Source organism: Natrix helvetica (genome assembly GCF_964273705.1).
Source record: "Natrix helvetica genome assembly, chromosome: 9".
Lineage (NCBI taxonomy): Eukaryota > Metazoa > Chordata > Lepidosauria > Squamata > Natricidae > Natrix > Natrix helvetica.
In genome coordinates this window covers 10903843-10923071 of record NC_138560.1, presented here as the reverse complement: position 1 = coordinate 10923071, position 19229 = coordinate 10903843, and the positions used below count along the sequence as shown (strand labels likewise).

The 19229-nt window shown below is 42.9% G+C and overlaps 1 protein-coding gene across 1 annotated transcript in view; it reads left to right on the top strand.

Annotated features, from left to right (window-relative positions):
• SERINC2 (serine incorporator 2) overlaps positions 1–7924 on the top strand; it is a 45117-nt gene extending 37193 nt beyond the window's left edge. The window contains exon 10 of the mRNA XM_081961752.1: positions 6321–7924. Coding sequence (XP_081817878.1) covers positions 6321–6459 — 139 coding nt within the window. The 3' untranslated portion in view covers positions 6460–7924. The remainder of the gene's footprint in view (positions 1–6320) is intronic.
• Positions 7925–19229: the final 11305 nt, after the last annotated feature.

Here is a 19229-nt window from a genome sequence, read left to right as displayed (position 1 = left end):
ATAATCAGGTTGGATTGGGCTTCATGTGAGGTGCAAACCCTCTCAACATAATTTAGCGTGCTGGCTGAAGCAACCTGCTATGGCTTACTCAATCACGGGTCTTTTTAAAAATAAAATAAATTCCCAGCTTCTGAGGATGCGCTATGCTTCTTCAGGTTTCTAGCATTCCTGCTTTACCCTCTTCCCGTTGCCTAGGAAACCAGCATGATTTGTCAGCTTGGCGCAAGTCAAGCTTTGGGAAGAGCAAAAAAATAAAATAAAACAATTCTCCTCAGATGAACTTGGCGTTGGCTGGGAAAGCAGAAGCAGGTGCTGCTTAAAAGCTGGCAAGCCGTGCCTAGAATGGAGCATTTTGGGTGAGGGACGGGGGAGGGGGTGGTTGGGGGGCGGGGGCGGGGGAGAGAGAATGCAGGGGAGGTGAGACCGTGGTTGCAAACGGCATTGCCTCATCCTGAAGACCACTATATTCCATTGCACAGAACATTGTCGCTGAGTCCTTCGGTTATTTTTAGCGCATGACTTTCTGTCACGTCCCCCAGACCTGCAACGGTGCCAAGTCGCGCTGCAGTGGGCTGGCACTGGCCATATATTGCCTCAGCAAGGTTGATGCGGAGTGTGAGTGAGTGTGTGTGTGTGTGTGTGTGTGTGTGATATAGAAGACGGCCCAGTCTGTGACACTGCTCTGACCAAAAATCTAGGCTGCCCTGCCAAATTCTTGGCTGCCCGCTGCCCTTTCCGAATGAAAACAAACCGGAGAAGGCCTTGCATGCTAAATTGGGGTTGGGTTCTTGATCTTGCTTTCCCTCGGAGAAGAGGACATCCAAGGTCAGGCTGAGTGCGTAACTGCAAGAACCAGGCTTGAAAAACAAGGAAAGGGCCAGGAAAGGCCCTCATGCAGCAAATAAATCCTATTATTCTCCTCCTCCAGGCAGACTGACAGGCGGGCTGGCTTTGCTACCGCATAGACAGCACTGGGAGAATCCAGCCCTGCCACATTATTGGTGTGTGTGTGTGTGTGTGTATGTCAACAAGGCCCTACAGTAGTATTGCTCAATCTTGGCAGCTTTAAGATGTGGGGACATCAACTGCACAATTTCCCAGCCAGCGTGAATTTGAAGTCCACACAATTTGAAGCTGCCAAGGTTGAGGAGAGCATTGCCCTACAGATTTTCTGGAGGTCCTTCTGCCTCCCCCTTGGAGTTTATTTGGGAAGAAGGCAGGAAAAAGTTGTCTGGGAGGGCAGTTACTCATTTACAAAGGCTTTGGCTGGTTTCCCACCTTGCCCTAAACTGCGGCATTCTTAACTAAGGTTTATTGAATCAGTTACGCTCGGCTGGATTTATGTGCCAGATCCTGGTTTACAATCCGAGTTGGCTGAGTTTGCAGCAGAAGCTCAATCAGAACCAAACAAACCGCAGTGTGGTTTAGCCCAAGCTTAAATAAGTCCCCCAAACCTGGATAAAAAGTGGTTTTTCTTTGGGTAACACATAAACCCATTTATACAACAAGGATGTTTAAAGTTTACTAAAATAGACTTGAAAAGTTCTCAAGACAAAACATTGAATAATTTCATCAATGATCAACGGTAACTTGTTCAAATGACCATTCAGATCATTCAGTGATACTGTTTTTATAATAGAGGTAGTCCTCAAGTTATGACCATTTGTTCAGTGACCATTCAAAGTTACGACGATGCTGAAGCAAGAGACTTACAATCAGTTCTCAAGATTTATTAAAGCTTTCTTATAAGTGGTTTTGGGTAATGAAGGAAAAGGTTTGGGAAACACTAGTTTAATAATAATAAGAGAATAACAGAGTTGGAAGGGACCTTCTAGGTCATCTAGTCCAACCCCTTGCTCAAGCAGGAGACCCTACACTATTTCTGGCAAGTGGATGTGTTGCTTCTTGAAACACTCCAGTGATGAATCTCCCACAACTTCTGAAAGCAAGCTATTCCACTGGCTGATAGTTCTCACTGTCAGAAAAGTTCTCCTCATTTCTAGGTTGAACTTCTCCTTCAACTGTTTCCATCCATTGTTCCTTGTTTGGCCTTCAGGTGCTTTGGAAAATAGGTTATCCCCCTCCTTTTCTGTGAAAGCCCCTCAAATATTGCTATCATGTGATCCCTGATCCTTCTCTTCTCTAGACTAGCCATGCACACTTCCTGCAACCGTTCTTCAAATATTTTAGGTTCCAGGTGTAGCATGGCATGCTCCATCTAGACTAGTCTTACTGATACGGATTTGCAAAAATGTCCCAAGGTTTTGGTAGTAGACCTTTGCCCTTAAAACTATCAGGAGATTTTGCCCACATAAACTGGTGCTCTACCTCTGAGCAACAGTTCTTCTCTTGCCCTCGTTTCCCCTTTGTTGGACTTCCACAAGGCCTTTGAGGACACAGGCTGTGTTCCATTAGTTGGAGTGGCCTGGTTGTTTGATTTGGAACCGTGAGTTTGGAGGCGTGTAAGCAATCCCAGGCCTCATAGTTTCCCTTGAATGGTCTTTTCTTTCTCTTCTAAGGGAGCTAGAAGCCAGCCTCATTTGGAGTGACCTGTTCAAGGATTTTGGAATTATTTTTAGGATTAATACATGCTGAATGTGTCACGCTTATATGCATCTATCCTGATGGAGTGCAATGGGATGCACAGATGCCCCGTTTCCCCCCAAAATAAGACCTCCCCTGAAAATAAGCCCTCCCCGAAAATATTGCAGCACAGCAGCATCCATGAGGTGACCACGCTCGCCCACTCCTGCACCTTAAAAATAATAAGACCTCCCCGAAAATAAGGCCAAACGCTTATTTCAGGGGTCAAAAGAAAATAAGACTCTGTCTTATTTTCGGGAAAACACAGTAGTCCTGTGTGAAAAAGGTCCGACTTACAGACAACGCACACTTAGGAACCCTGAAGCTTCACAATGTTTTACAATACAATACAATAGTAGAGTTGGAAGGGACCTTGGAGGTCTTCTAGTCCAACCCCCTGCCTAGGCAGGAAACCCTATACCGTTTCAGACAAATGGCTATCCAACATCTTCTTAAAGACTTCCATTGTTGGGGCATTTACAACTTCTGGAGGCAAGCTGTTCCACTGATTAATTGTTCTAACTGTCAGGAAATTTCTCCTCAGTTCTAAGTTGCTTCTCTCCTTGATTAGTTTCTGTCCATTGCTTCTTGTTCTACCTTCAGGTGCCTTGGAGAATAGTTTGACTCCCTCTTCTTTGTGGCAACCCCTGAGATATTGGAACAATGCTATCACGTCTCCCCTAGTCCTTCTTTCTCTTAAGCTAAACATAGCCAGTACCAAGACCATTTTCATGAATGGTCAACAAGAGTCTGTATATTAAATAAACACGTGGCATCAGGAGTCCATAAAAATGTTACATGCCTTCTGCATTTTGTCAGCTTCAGGAAGGAATCCTTGTTCACCCATTTTACTAATAGGCAGCCCATTCGTGAGCATGAGTTCCAACTTCCATACAAACTCAAGGTTCAAAACAGCTAGGAGTAGAACTCCTTGGGAACCTTGGGAATGCCTGTGTCAAAGCAGAGGTGTGGGGGGCGAGCAGTGGGAGGGAGGGAATTGTAAAATATGTAGTGGATTTGAGCAGGGGTGGGCTTCAAAAACTTCAGCAACGGGTTCTCTGCCCGGTAGCTGGGTGGGTGTGGCCATGATGGGTGTGGCCTAGTCAGACTCCTGCACCACGGTGGGAGGGGGCAGTTTTGCCTTCCCCAGGCTGTCCTTGAGCTTCTGGGAGGGTGAAAATGGCCTCACTCAGACTACGGAGAGCCTCTGGAGGATGAAAACGGGCCCATTTTTGGTCTTCCAGAACTTCTGGGAGGCCCGTTTCCCCCACTCCCCGATCCTCTACGCGGGCCATGCCCTTACCTCGCATCCAAAATGGGCTGCGTGGAGAGTCCTGAGAGGGGAGGGGTTGAAGGGCGGAGAGGGGTAGGAGAGGCCAGCCAGGGATGGGATTTGGAGGTTTTCCAAACAGGCCATAACGTTAGCTATAGGTTCTCCCGAGCCCAGGCAAACCCGTAGCAGCTCACCTCTGGATTTGAGTAGGGTTTTTTTTTTTGTAAGTTTCTCTTACATAACATTCGAGCTGACCTAAAATAATCTGTAAAAAACAACCCAACCCAAAAAGGAATTAGAGTTGGCCCTAGTTGGGTTTGGGATGCAACGCCACCCGGTTGTCTCAGCTCTGTTTTCAATGGCAGTTTGTGCAGTTGCAACTGTGGAGGCCCATCCAGTTTAATAAATCAGCAAATTGAAAAAAGCATTCTGTTGAATATACTTGGTAGTATAGCTTTTGACTGATATGAAATGGGATTAGAACTAGTGTGGTATTAGTCTAGTGCACTGTTTTTCAATCTTTTAAGATATGTGGACTTCCAAACAACTAAGTTTAAGGTAAAGGTAAAGGTTCCCCTTGCACATACGTGCTAGTGGTTCCTGACTCTACGGGGTGGTACTCATCTCTTTTTCAAAGCCAAAGAGCCAGCGCTGTCCGAAGACATCTCCGCGGTCATATGACTAAATGCTGAAGGCCCACGGAATGCTGTTCCCTTCCCACCAAAGGTGGCTCCTATTTTTCTACTTGCATTTTTACATGCTTTCGAACCGCTAGGTTGGCAGAAGCTGGGACAAGTCACGGGAGCTCACTCCGTTACATGGCGCTAGGGATTCGAACTGCTGAACTACCAACCTTTCTGATCGACAAGCACAGCGTCTTAGCCACTGAGCCACTGCGTCCCCAAGTTTAAAAGTTGTTAAGTCCCCTAGGTGCTTTTTCAAGGGGTGATTAGACTTCCGTGTTTTTCTTTGAAAATGTTTCACTTCTCATCCAAGAAACCTCTATGGAGAACCTCCATAGAAATAAAGTCGCTAAGCTTGAGAAACACTGGTCTACTGTGTCTGAAAAATAGAATTTCAGTTGATTAATTTGTTGTAGTGTATTTGGAAGGGTGAAATATCTGAAGTTTCTAAACTGGCGTTTCTCAAACTTGGCAACTCGATGCTGGCAGGGGAAATTTGGATGTTGAAGTCCTCATGTGTTCAAGTTAGCAAATGAGAAACACTATTCTAAATGGTACTCCGTATAATTGTGTTAGTGAAGGCTTTAGACCAGTGTTTCTCAAACTTGGCGACTTTAAGTCCTGTGGACTTCAACTCCCAGAATCCCCCAGCCAGCATAGCTGGCTGGGGAATTCTGGGAGTTGAAGTCCACAGGACTTAAAGTCGCCAAGTTTGAGAAACACTGCTTTAGACAGTGACGTAGAAGAAGGTCTAAGCTGAACATGAAGGTTACAGCTGATGGCATGAGTTGTTTCCATTACAAGTTTCATTTGCATTTGGTAGGCCTGAGAATCTGATTAGCAATAGTGCGTCAACTCTGCGTAGCAGTGGCTATCCAGCTGTGTACAGATGTTGAAACAAATAGGTGTACCGGCTGGAACAAATCTGTGTAAAGATCCAGGAACAAATAAGTTTCTGTTTTAGTTGTAGCCTGGCTTAGTGGCTAGGACTCTGAACTTGTCGATCAGAAAAGTGGGCAGTTCGGCGGTTCAAATCCCTAGTGCTGCGTAATGGAGTGAGTTCCCGTTGCTTGTCCCAGCTTCTGCCAACCTAGCAGTTCGAAAGCACGTAAAAATGCAAGTAGAAAAATAGGGACCACCTTTGGTGGGAAGGGAACAGTGTTCCATGTGCCTTTGACATTTAGTCATGCCAGCCACATGACCACGGAGACGTCTTCAGACAGCGCTGGCTCTTTGGCTTTGAAAGGGAGATGAGCACTGCCCTCTAGAGTCAGGAACCACTAGCACATATGTACGAGGGGAACCTTTATCTTGAGAAGAACACAACAAATAATCTGACGTGAACAATGTGGGTTTCTGTAGCAAACTTGTTTGCAGCCTGCTGAAGAGGGCTCCATTCGTTCTTGGTGCATAAAACAATACCTTTGAATATGCTGTGTTCTGTGCATAGAGTTCTTTTCCTTAGAAACTTTGAAAATTCTTTGGTTGGTGTACGAGTGCACGGCTGTTCAGCTTCAGTGTAAGCTTGAACATTTAGGAATAATGGTTTCTTAGAATGGGTAGATTTCTAAGAGATGGGAGCAGCATGGATTTAAACCCATCAGCTGTCCTAGAGTCATATTTTCTCCAACTTTATAGTGTGACTGTGATTAAACACTAGAAGAATCACATCTGTCACCCTGAGGAATATTGATAATTGACAAAAGGTTGGATATGATGGGCAGGAATCTTTCTGAATCTCTTAAGCTGAATGTTTGATGTTGCTCTTATCTTTCCTCCAGGCCTAGTGAAAGCCGCCAAGAGCTGACCAGCCCATGGACTGCTGTCTGGGTGAAGATTTCATCCAGCTGGGTTGGGCTTCTCCTGTATCTTTGGACTTTGATTGCCCCACTTGTACTTCCAGACCGTGACTTCAGCTGAAAACTTTCAAAGAGTGCCAACTTCCCAAGGGAAAATGTTACACAGTGCCATGAGAAATAAGCAAGCGATTTCAATACCTAGGTTTGAGTGTTGGTTGGGTATGGGCTCTCAAGCTTATGAAGGCAGAAGTGACCAATCCTCCTCTTTCCTCCTCTTTCCTGTGTCTTATATTCAGACAAGTCTACAAATCTTTTTGTGCCTTAAAAAATTTCTTTTTTAAAAAAATTCTTTTTAAAAAAAAGTTAAGCTGGTTTTATCCACTTATGTGTGCGAGACTCGACACACATTTCTGGTAGAGGATGTGTGCACAACACCCCCCCCCCCATACTAATGGACTTCCAAGTATATTGTAAAATGCCTGGTATGCCCAAATATGGGAGGGAGCTCACTACTCCCCCTTTCTGTCCTTCGGCTCATTACAGAAGACCATCCAGGCAGAAAACCATATTTTTATTTTCAATGTTGCCTTTGCTATGTTTGTGTTGTATTTGTGCTGATAAATAAATAAAGGGAGACTAGTATAGATCTATTTCAAGCTATTTAGCTCCCATCAGCTAGCCATACCCAGGTTTGAATCCCAGTAAGGGTATGGCTAGCTGATGAGAGCTAAATAGCTTGAAATAGATCTATACTAGTCTCCCTTTATTTATTTATTAGCACAAATACAACACACACACACACACACACACACACACACATGCATACTATATTACCAAAAGTATTTGCTCACAACTGCTTCTGATTATGTGGATGGGTGAGCGAATACCTTTGGCAATATAGTATATATATATATTTGGTATAGGAATAACTTATGTGTTCCTTTTTAAGTTGTGGTTTAAAGGATTTTTTCACCACTTTGCCTTCTTACATGAAGCCTTTTAAATAAACTCTCATTTTGATATGGAACTTGATGGTAATAAAATTAATATCCTGTATTAGGTCAATGAATGTCAAGCATAGAAACAGACTATCATCACAACAGTGCCTGGGTAAGTTGCTTTAGGGCAGCCTTCTGAGAGCCTTGATTTTAATACAGTGTATACCAACCTAGTCAATTATGGTTTACTTAGTAAACCATGGTTATATCATGGTGTAGCACATTCTAGGATACGTGTCTCGTTCTGACATTTAGAGACGCGTAAGAAATGATTGTGGCTTGAGGGAAGACATTCCATAAATGGTAGGTTTGACTGAATGCACTAGAAAAATCACATCAATAACCTGAAAAATCGCATCAATAACCTAGAATAGTTTAGGCTATGTCTCTCTTTGTGAGACCTCTGTTGTGATTGATCAAAATGACAAACAAATGTTGTCATTTCCCAGCTCACGAATTTTATGCAAAATTTTCTGACTAATAAATTTTATTCAAAACTTTCCAACTAATTTTTTTTATTAAGGTTATTATAAGCTTTCGCAAACTGCAGTTTGTATCTTTGAATAAAATGTGCACATTGGAAAAGATGCTACTGGATCCTTCTGAATTTTGCTACCGTCGATTAACACTGTTCTTCTTCTACAAAGTTTGCAGTTGTGTTTAAAAAGTAGCGTGGATCTCTGCTGACGCATGTCCCTTTTTGTAGCATCCAACATAGGGCAGCACTTTTGGGCTCTTATTTAACAATACAGTAAAAGAAACAACATGTTGCATTTATCCTTTCTTTGCTATTATTGTTGCTGTTCTGAAATTTCTCCTGCATTTTGTTCTCTTTTCCTTTTTTACGAACAAGCAATGGGTCTCCTCTTTCTCCTCCTCCTCCTCCTCCTCTTCCTAGGAAGAAGAACATTTTGGTAAGATACTTTGGGATGGTACATAGAATTAAGCCCCAAAGGAGGGGGGAAAAAACTCATCTTTTCCTTCTCAAGAAAACTGATGAGTTATACAGAAGTAGCAACATAGAAATAGACAGTGAGAGCATTTGCTCATGATAATTCATTGGAACTTAATTCCACTGTGGCTGGATTCATTGTTGTTGTTAGTTGCTAAATCGTGTCCGACCCATCGCGACCCCATGGACAACATTCCTTTAGGGCTAGGCCTTCCTGTCCTCTACCATCCTCTGGAGTCCATTTAAGCTCACGCCGACTGCTTTGGTGACCCCACCCAGCAACCTCATTCTTTGTCACCCCCTTCTTCTTCTGCCCTCCATCTTTCCCAGAATGAGGCTCTTCTCCAGTGAGTCCTTCCTTCTCATTAGATGGCCAAAATATTTGAGTTTCATCTTCAGGATGTGACCTTCTAAAGAGCAGTCAGGTTGATCTCTTCTAGGACTGACCGGTTGGATTGCCTTGCAGTCCAAGGGACTCGGAAGGAATCTTCTCCAGCACCATAGTGCAAAGGCCTCCATTCTTTGGCGCTCAGCCTTCCTTATGGTACAACCTTCACATCCATCCATTGCAACTGGGAAAACCATCACCTTGACTATGTGCACTTTTGTTGGCAAGGTGATGTCTCTGCTTTTTAATCTGCTGTCTAGATTTCCCATAGCTTTCCTCCCCAGGAGCAAGCATCTTTTAATTTCTTGGCTGCAGTCCCCATCTGCAGTGATCAGAAGGCAGTTTTTGTCTTCCTGGAGGCTCAAGGAAAGCCTCTGGAGTATGGGGAGGGCAACACCCCCTCCCCCATGGTTCAGGAGGCCGACTAGGCCATGCCCACTATGGCCACACCCACCCAGCAATCGGGCAGAGACCCCCTTGCTAAAATTTTTGAATCCCACCCCTGAATTTAATTATGAAGGTTGCAGTGTCCCCAGGTGATGTAATGACCTTTCGTGGACCTTCTGACAAGCAACATCCATGGGGAAGCCAGGTTCACTTAACAGCCATGCTACTCATTTAACAACGGCAGTGATTCACTTAACAATTGTAGCCATAAAGTTCGTGAGATGGTTTCAAAGCTCACTTAACCACTGTCTTGCTTAGCAACAGAAACGTTGGGCTCAATTGTGGTTCTACGTTGAAGACTATCTGTAACTGGGAGTGGGTGGGTGTCTTACTATAAATCTCCTTTTAGCTGGAACAGAACACAGTTCTCCATATCTGACAAGGAAGAAGTTTGCAGAAGCACTGTCTGCTAACATCTAGTGCTTTGATTATTAGTGTTGATGTTTGATGTGAAAGCCCCAACACTGGAAGTCTTTAAGAAGATGTTGGATAGCCATCTGTCTGAAATGGTAGGGTTTCCTGCCTAAGCAGGGGGGTTGGACTAGAAGACCTCCAAGGTCCCTTCCAACTCTGCTATTGTATTGTATTATTCTCAACATATTTCAGAGTTGCGACTAGAGACCGAGCTTTAAATTGCCCCCCTGAGAATGGGAGCCAAATAAATTAAACAGTTTAAGAAGAAGGTAGAGAAATAAGTGCCTATTTTTTAAAGTGGAAGAAAACCTGGGAACATTTGGGAAATAAAATAAACGGATGGGGCAGTTGAAAATGACACATAGAAGGCAAAGTTAACCTCTGTTTCTCTAGCCTTTGCTGAGTTAAGGCCGTTTGACGGCTTCACAGCTATTTGAAAGGAGACTGTCAGGATTTAATTGCATTCATATTGACTTTGCTGCAATTGCTGTGTTCACCCATCAGTCTAAGCAACAACGTGTTTGGCAATGGCTTAGAATAATGTGTGAATTAGGTCTATTGATCTGTGCTGCAAGAATCCCAGATGCCCACCAGAGGGCAATTTAAGAGCTGCAGAAAACCTCTGGATCTGGGCAGCCCACTCCTTGTAACCCTCTGGTGAACCCGTCCATTATGCTATTATAAATGGTAGTTTATGGCTTAGCGCACTGAAATAGCTAAGAGTGGTTTATGCAACAAACCGTGGCCCATCGGGACCTTAGTGTGATGTGTGGTTGCAGTGTTAACCATTCACACCTTGTAGGATGGCTTGCTCATTTTTTAAAATTCCTTTTGTGTTTCACTTTTAAAAATGTGTAGCTGTGCTGCAGATCCAAGCCCATCAGGATGATCCTAGTCCAGAGATGGCTAACCTGTGGCATGCATGCCAGAGGTAAAACACAGAGCCCTCCCTGTGGGCACAGGCACCGTCACCAACTGGTCTTTGCGGGCACCGGAGTGCCAGAAAATGATCTGAAAATGGACAAAAAACCACCCCATAAACAAGCTAATTTCCACGCCGTTTTCAGGCTGCTTTGGTTTCATTTTTCTGGGCAGTTTTTTGGGCTGTTTTTTGAGCCATTTGTGGCCTTGAAAATGGCCCAAAATGGCTCGGAAAACAGCTCAATAACAGCCTGAAAAATTACCCAAAACCATGCCGTTTGTTGGGCTCTTTTCTGTTTTTGGACTGCTTTTCAGGCCAAAAATGATCCAAAATATGACCCTAAAATGGCCTTAAAACGGGCTGGAAACAGCCTGAAAACAGCCCCCAAATGACCAAAACCCAGACAGGTGAGTTCCAGCCAACTGGTCTTTGGGTTTTCAGTGCTCCGGCATGCACAAATGCACGCATATGCACACGCATTCCAGTTTGGGCACTCGGTGGTGAAAAAGTTTGCCATCACTGTCTTAGTCAATTAAAACACTTTTAAAAAACAACACCACTCAATAATGAAAGCACATTTCCAGTCGAGGAACAAATACGGCAGCTCAGATAATTAAAACCAAATTAACATTAACTCGTTGATTGATTAAAAGGCTTAGGAGGAAACCAGTGTCATTGTCTAGCTACGTAAAGATACTGAAGAAGACGCCATGGGAAAGACTTTCTAGGGTGATGGCTTTAAACAGGCCGGTTGATTGGTCCCTTACTACCCTTTAGACCTGGAAATGGATCCTCTGCTTGCTTGAGATGACTTAATTGCTTGAGATGGTTGATTGAGAACAATTAGCCAGAAGAATCGCTTGCCTTTAGAAGTTGTGGGTGCTCCATCATTGGCTGGACATTTCTCTGGAATAATAATATAGGGTATCCTGCTTGAGAAGACCTCCAAGGTCCCTTCCAGTTCTGTAAGTCTGTAGAGATTCTCAGTCATCCAGGTCACGGTAGTCCCAAAGGTGATTTTTTTCAGAAGGCAACTGGACTTTGTTTTTTTCTTTTGAAGATGTTTTGCTTCTCATCCAGGATGCTTCTTCAGCTCTGACTGGATGGTAGTGGGGAATGGAAGGATTTGTACTCCTTGCAGATCATTTGCATCCTTTTAGAGGGTCATTGAAGCACTTGGAGGTTTATCTGCATCCTCCCGGTCCTTGAATGGTGTAGAAGTAGGAATGGATTTCCAGAGGGAGGGGGAATTGCAGACCCTGAGGACCAGTGGTGAGTTTCAAATATTTTAGAACCTCTTCTGTAGGTGTGGCCTGCTTTGTGGGCATGGCTTGCCAGCCATGTGACCGGATGGGAATGGCTTGACAGTCATGTGATTGTGTGGGCATGGCCAACTTGTAAAATGTGGTGAAACTCGCTTAACAACGCTCTTGCTTAGCAACCAAAATGTTGACTCAGAAACTCTGGCATTTGAAGCACGCAAGTCTTAAAGCTGTCAAGTTACAAGACCCTTGCACCCCTAACCTTTTAGAAAAAAAAAACCCCAGGGGTGTTCCAACTTGACAGCTTTAAGATTTGTGGACTTCAACTCCCAGAATTCCTCCTCTCACTCTTCAACTTGATGATGTGCGGACGGGTGGAGGGAGGGAGCTGGAACCGGTTCTAAACGGCACTGTAGATTTGTGGAACGTCTTCTATACAAGAGGTTAGAACTGGCAGGAACCCACCCCTGCTGAGGACACAGATAAACCTCCAAGTGCTTCACCGACCCTCTAAAACAGTGTTTCTCAAACTTGGCGACTTTAAGTCCTGTGGACTTCAACTCCCAGAATCCCCCAGCCAGCATAGCTGGCTGGGGAATTCTGGGAGTTGAAGTCCACAGGACTTAAAGTCGCCAAGTTTGAGAAACACTGCTAAAAGGATGCAAATGACCAGCTGTCTGCAAGGGATATCAATCCTTCCATTCCCCACTACCATCCAGTCAGAGCTGAAGAAGCTTCTTGGATAAGAAGCAAAACATCTTCAAAAGAAAAAACCCAAGTCCAGTTGCCTCTGGAAAAATGCATCTTTGGGATTCCAACTCTGTTACTCTGTGGAAAAAAAAAGATGCAATCTTACTCTGCCTGCTCAGAAAGTGAGCCCTGAGTGATGCCTTCTATTCCTCTTGCCCATCTGGAGATGCCACTCAGAAGAATTTAAGTGCTCGCAGGTTGATGACCTCTGGAGCACCGGAAGTTATGATGTGCATTTCCTGATTTGGGAGCTGTGTCAAAGGTACTAAGTGGATTATTGCTTTTACTGCACTTTCAAGGAGGCAGCCTGGATGACTTCATGGGTATTAGCTGCTAACCAGATTTCCTCTCTTCCTCCTCCTCCCTCTTTCTTTCAGAGACAACAACAACAACAAAGAGGAGGAGGAGGAAGAGTCACTACTAGGTGACTTTGGGCCAGATAAGCCCAGCTTATTTTACTGGGAAGTTGTTGAGCTAAAATTAGGAAAGACCTTCATACGAGACTGTCCTCAACTCTCAGTTGAAATAGAAACGCCATGAATTAATAGTAGTGCTGGTAACTTTCCCAAGCGCACTTGCCTTGGGCACCAGCTTTTTATTTTTTAAAAAATATATCAGAAAGTGAATTTCTGTGAAAAGGTCTGCTTTTATTTTGCAGGAAGTTAAAACACACCCCTCTACCAGAGAATGTAATAATTTAGGAAATATTAAAATGCCAGAATATTTTCTCTAAAAGGGAGAGGCAGAAACTCAGCGTCCCCCACTTGTCAATGGGCCATTAAGGCCTGAGCCAGTCTGTTCTACATAACAAAGATCTACGCCCTTCAGGCAGACCCATCTAGCAAACAAAAACTCACCACAAGACACCTGGGAAAATTACATCAGCCAGCAAAGCAAACAAGCTTGTGTCATAGGACAGCCTACAATGTTAGCTAAGACCCCTCCATTCCCTGGGAGTCTGGCAACCAATCAGAATGCATTTCTTACATAGGAACAGGAAGCTCTGAGATGGGACCCAGAGAGGGCATAAAACCAGGGCACTCTCAGCATTTCCTTCCTTTTCTGTTCAGGAACTCAAACCATGTGATCCTGACCACTATCTTTCCAAGCAGCCTCCATATTTCCAGTGTCTTTTTCCCCACTTGGAACTGAACCCAGAAGGACATTTCTTCCAACACGTTCTGGCTATAAAAATTTCCATGGATGGACTTTGTCAATTTTTAATTTTATTTTATAAACGTGGGCATATAATTTTTGGAACACAGGTTCTTAGGAAATTCTGATGATCTTATGATCAGGAAAAATAGGAGAATGGACTTTTCAAGGTTGCAGCCATGAGTTAGAACATCAACGCTATAATTCGAAAGCCAGGGTTTTCTTAAAAGTTTCTTTTGGCTGGAGGCATCACATTGGTTAATTAATTACACCTAGATTATGTCCCTCATTCAATTGGTGGCTTAAGTATAGTCCAATCTATTACGTTTTCTTTCTGTGTCTCTCTTTTCCTTTTTCTGCTCAACCGAGATCATCCTTTATTAGCTTACCAAAGTGAAACAAAATTGGTTTTGGAATGATTTAGTAATAACAAGCCTGCTCCTTTGACAAAGGCAGAGAGAAGCTAAGTGGACAATGGCCCAGAAGAAAGGTGGAGCTGGCTGCTAACCTTGTGTGCACCCTTCTCCAAACTTCTAATGTATCTGCTGCATCCAATGGTTTCTCTAGGGCAGGGGTGTCCAAACTTGGGAACTTTAAGACGTGTGGACTTCAACTCCCAGAATTCCCCAGCCAGCCTGGATGGCTGGGGAATTCTGGGAGTTGAAGTCCACACGTCTTAAAGTTCCCAAGTTTGGACACCCCCGCTCTAGGGTCTTCGCTTTGGAAGTTCTCGTTCTTGGAAACAGCTATGGATATGTTGTTGGAGCTGCAAGCAAGACAGTCAAACAGAGGAAGTTGATAGCATCCAGCCATAACTCTTATTAGTTGGGACTCCCAGTTTCCCGGGAGCTGCACAGTCCTTGATAGATGAAAACACATTCTGAGGCATGTATGTAATCTTTTCATGGAGAGCAAGACAGCCAGCCCTCCTGGTGTTTTTATCTGTCACAGTACTTTGATTTTCATTCCGTAATTTTTTAAAATCTGGTTTAGGCTTCTTGGATTGGTGTCTGCTATTTAAAGGTAAAGGTTTCCCTCGCACATATGTGCTAGTCGTTCCCGACTCTAGGGGCCAGTGCTCATCTCCATTTCAAAGCGGAAGAACCAGCGCTGTCTGAAGATGTCTCCGTGGTCATGTAGCCTGCATGTCTAAACGCCGAAGGCGCACGGAACACTGTTACCTTCCCACCAAAAGTGGTTCCTATTTTTCTACTTGCACTTTCACGTGCTTTCGAATTGCTAGGTTGGCAGAAGCTGGGAGAAGTAACGGGAACTCACTCCGTTACGTGGCGCTAGGGATTCGAACCACAGAACTGCCAACCTTTCTGATTGACAAGCTCAGCATCTTAGCCACTGAGCCACCGTGTCCCCTGTTTAGAGTGGCCTAAAAGCCCAATAAATAAATATTCTTAGGAAACCCATGTTATGTTTGAACCAAAAGCCACATATTGAGAGAATGAATAAAGGATTTGATCTCCCCACTAAAACCCAAAAGAAAATGCAAAAGAAAACACAAAAGACTGCCTAATGGAACACTATTATGGGCAGCCATGGCCCAAAGAAGGCAATTGAGTGAATCCCTCATCACAGATATGGGTTTTATTGGAGATCTTCTTGACCTCTTAGGGCAAACCAGACAGATGAGACCACCAGATGAACCAATTCTGTTTTATTGTAAAGCTACATTAACATAATTTTGCAGCTTTAAAAATATAAATCTCCCCCCTCCCATTTCCTTTACAGCCTGAGAAACTAGGGAGGGTCTCTTCTGAACCTCTTAGCCCACCCATTGCTCTCACATCCTGGACATAAATTGTTTCAACTTCTATCCTCAAAACAGCGCAATAGGCTCCTGCACACCCGAACAACTAGATACAAGGACAGTGTTTTTCCCGAATGCCATTACTCTCCTAAACAACTGATTCCCACAACACTGTCAAACTATTCACTAAGACTGTATTACTATTATTCTTCTCATCCTTACTATTCCCTATCTCTTCCAACTTACTACCATAACCGTGTTGCTTGTATCTTTCCATTTATATTGTTTTTATTTGTTTCCTAGTATGATTTGATAGCTTATTAGTAACCTATGACTATCACTAAGTGTTGTATCTTTTATTCTTGATGAATGTATTTTATTCTCCTTATGTAGACTGAGAGCGAATGCACCAAAGACAAATTCCTTGTGTGTCCAGTCACACTTGGCCAATAAAATTCTATTCTATTCTATTCGTATTCGTATTCATATTCCTATTCCTATTCGTATTCCTATTCGTATTCCTATTCATATTCCTAGTCTAGTCTAGTCTATAGTCTAGTCTAGTTAGTCTAGTCTAGTCTAGTCGAGTCCAGTCGAGTCCAGTCGAGTCCAGTCGAGTCCAGTCTAGACTAGACTAGACTAGTCCATTCTCTGTTCTATTCTATTCACTGTCTCTTATCTGACCATTCCCTTGGCAGCATCTCTTGATCTAACAAGGTCTTTCCCACGTATTACTACATCCTTACTCTGAACTCTCTCTGGGTCCTCCCCCCCCCCATTCTCCAACTGTCTGGAAAAGTCACCATTCTATTCCCTGAAATAAGAGTGAAATCACTGCTCTGTTGCTTAAACAAGAAAATGTTTTTAAAGAAGCCCAACCACCATTATCAAACCAGAAAGCAAAGAGGCAAAGAAGTCATCAGAGCTCTCTTCTTTGCAGGCAGTACGAGCATCACTGAATTTTTTTGGCACAAAGGAACTTGGAAGATCGAAATGTGTCCCTTTGCAAATGACGATTCATTTGCAAAAGTCTGACCATTCATGTGGTCTTTTGGCAAGTGCAAATGTGTGTGTTTGTGCATTCCCAGGGTTGCTTTTTTTATTTTATTTTACCAAACATGTAAATGTAAAAGGAATGAAGATAAGGGTTTGGGTAAATTATTTGGGAACAAGCACCAGATGTTTTTTTTTTAAGGGATTTAAAGGTACTGCTGACAATGGATACTTTAAAATATAGACTTAAATAGAATATCTTGCCATTTTTTCCCCCAGTGCAAGCTCTTGGTTGAAAGAGAAGAAACAAACAGCTGCCAATTTTCTCCCCCTCCCTGTTTTTGGAGCTTTGGACAAATCCCATTGCTTGCATGGGCATCAGCCCAAAATGCAGACAACCACAGTCACTTTGGATTTCAAAAACTTTCCTCTCCCCCTCCATTCTCTGACTTTCTCATCCAATGTGCAGGCAACATCAATCTTACTGATTATTCTTTTATTCCCAAGGCGGATTCCTGGTTTCTCTGGCCATCATATTCTCACTTGCGCATTTATTTTATTTTTTATTTTATTCATTTGTCAAGCATGTATAAGATAACAGATATAAGTATAAACATGATTATGAATAGATGAAATGGGTATGAATAAATGGGGACAGTAGGACAGGGATGGTAGGCACTTTGGTGCGCTTATGCACGCCCCCTTACAGACCTCTTAGAAATGGGGTGAGGTCGACAGTGGAGAGTCTAAGGTTAAAGTTGTTGGGGTTTGAGGAAGAAACAACAGAGTCAGGTAGTGCATTCCAGGCATTGACCACTCTGTTGCATGTAGGGAAACATGTTGATTTTAAGCCTGAACTGTTTTTATTAGGTATAATATAAAAAATCGATAAGAAAAGTGTGTTTTGAATATTACATGTTGTAACAGCAGTGAGGATTATATTTGCACAATATTGGAAAAATTGAGAAACACCATGAGATGAAGAGATAATTACTAAGATACTAGACTCTGCAGAAATGGATAGATTGACATCGAAAATTAACCAGAAAGAAGACCCAGAATGCTATCAAACATGGAATCTACCTGCACTGTAGTTTTGAATATTTAATTTTAACTTTATAATTTCTTGAACTGATCTTTATGTTGATTTTGATACGCTGATCGGTTGTCCTTGTGGATCTTATTTCAAGGAAGGAATGAATGAAGTTGAAAGGACATGAACTATTCTATAAAGCAGTTACAAATCACCCAAAATTATTTGCGGGAAAGGCGTTTCCTGAAAATAGCTTGTTTGCCAATTTCAGTAAACAAATTGGGAGCTTGAATTCCATGCTCCAGGGGTTTATTTTAAAATGTCTTTTGCCAAACAGCTGGACCTCACATCTGCCTCCACCTGAGTGGGAGGCCTGGCGGAAAGAGTTTGTTTGGGGAAAATCCCATTAAAGTAAGGGGAAGGTATGTCTGGGTAGGTACATATAACATTAGATTCACACACACACACCTAATTTGACGGAGAAGTTGTGATATAACTAAGTTCTCTATTGTTGCAGTCTCTTTCCATATTTGACAAGTAAAATATTGCTTGTCCAAGGATACATACCGTAATATAGCAGAAAGAATGGGAGCATCTAATGTTTGCCCTAGTTGTCTCACTGATATCTTTTTCTGTTGCGGACTTCTTGTTTGTTTGTTTTGATAATTTTGTTTTGTTAATAATTTTGATAATCGTTTTGATCATTGATTGTCCTCTTCCCTCTTTGGAAGAGCTTTATAGCTCCTGCTGCCTTAAGAAAATTCAAAACATTCTTAAAGATCCCGAGCACCCTTTTTTTGAACTATTACCATCTAGTAGACGGTACAGGACAAAAAAAACAAGGACAAATAGGCTGAAAAACAGCTTCTGTCCTAGGGCAGTAAACATATTGAATTCTATTGTACAGTGCAATATCAGGTTTTCAATTTCAATTATATAGAATATAAAGGATGTAGGCTTATGTTTTTCTTTTTATAGTTATAATGTACACTGAAGATGACATTTAATTTCATTGCAATGACAATAGTAAAGTAAAGTAAACTAAACTAATTGGAGGGCCTGCATTCCACATTTAAGACAGTGGTGTCCAAACTTGGGAACTTTAAGACTTGTGGACTTCAACTCCCAGAATTCCCCAGCCAGCCATGGGAGTTAAAGTCCACAAGTCTTAAAAGTTCCCAAGTTTGGACACCCCGCATTTAAGATGTTAGACACATTGTTATCAATTCGTCTTCTGACAGCCAACTAATATTAAGTACCAGTGGAGTATAACTTTTTTCCCTTGGCGTTTCTTTGCAAAACCTGATGCCAGTGTTTGGAGTACTGGCGAGGTGTTTTCCTCTCACTTGATCTGGACTTTTTGTTATTTTAACTTTGCTTGCCAAGTCTTGGCTGTCGCCCAGCCCACAACTGCCATTAAAATAAAATACTTCGAAATGTTACCCAAGTTAGAATGTTCCTTTTCTGCCATCAAACTCTTAACTCCTCAACAAATAGGCTTCAAAGTCAAACTGGCAAAAGAGACAAGACAGTGTTGATTGTTGGTTTTCTTTTTTTGCAACTGCTAGAATTTTCTTCGTGTTTTTCCACAACTGCAGGGTGTGTCTTTCCCCTGCCCTGCTCCCAAATGAGTGTCAATCCATTAGTTGCAACAGAAATTGAGCAACTGGCCCAAATTCACCCAACTGGCTTTCATGCCTGAGGCAGTACTAGAACTCACAGTCTCCTGGTTACTAGCCTGAGGTATGAAACCACTAGACCAGGTATCCTTAAACACTCAAAGAGCCACAAAGGTCCTAACTGGAAGCCCCCCTG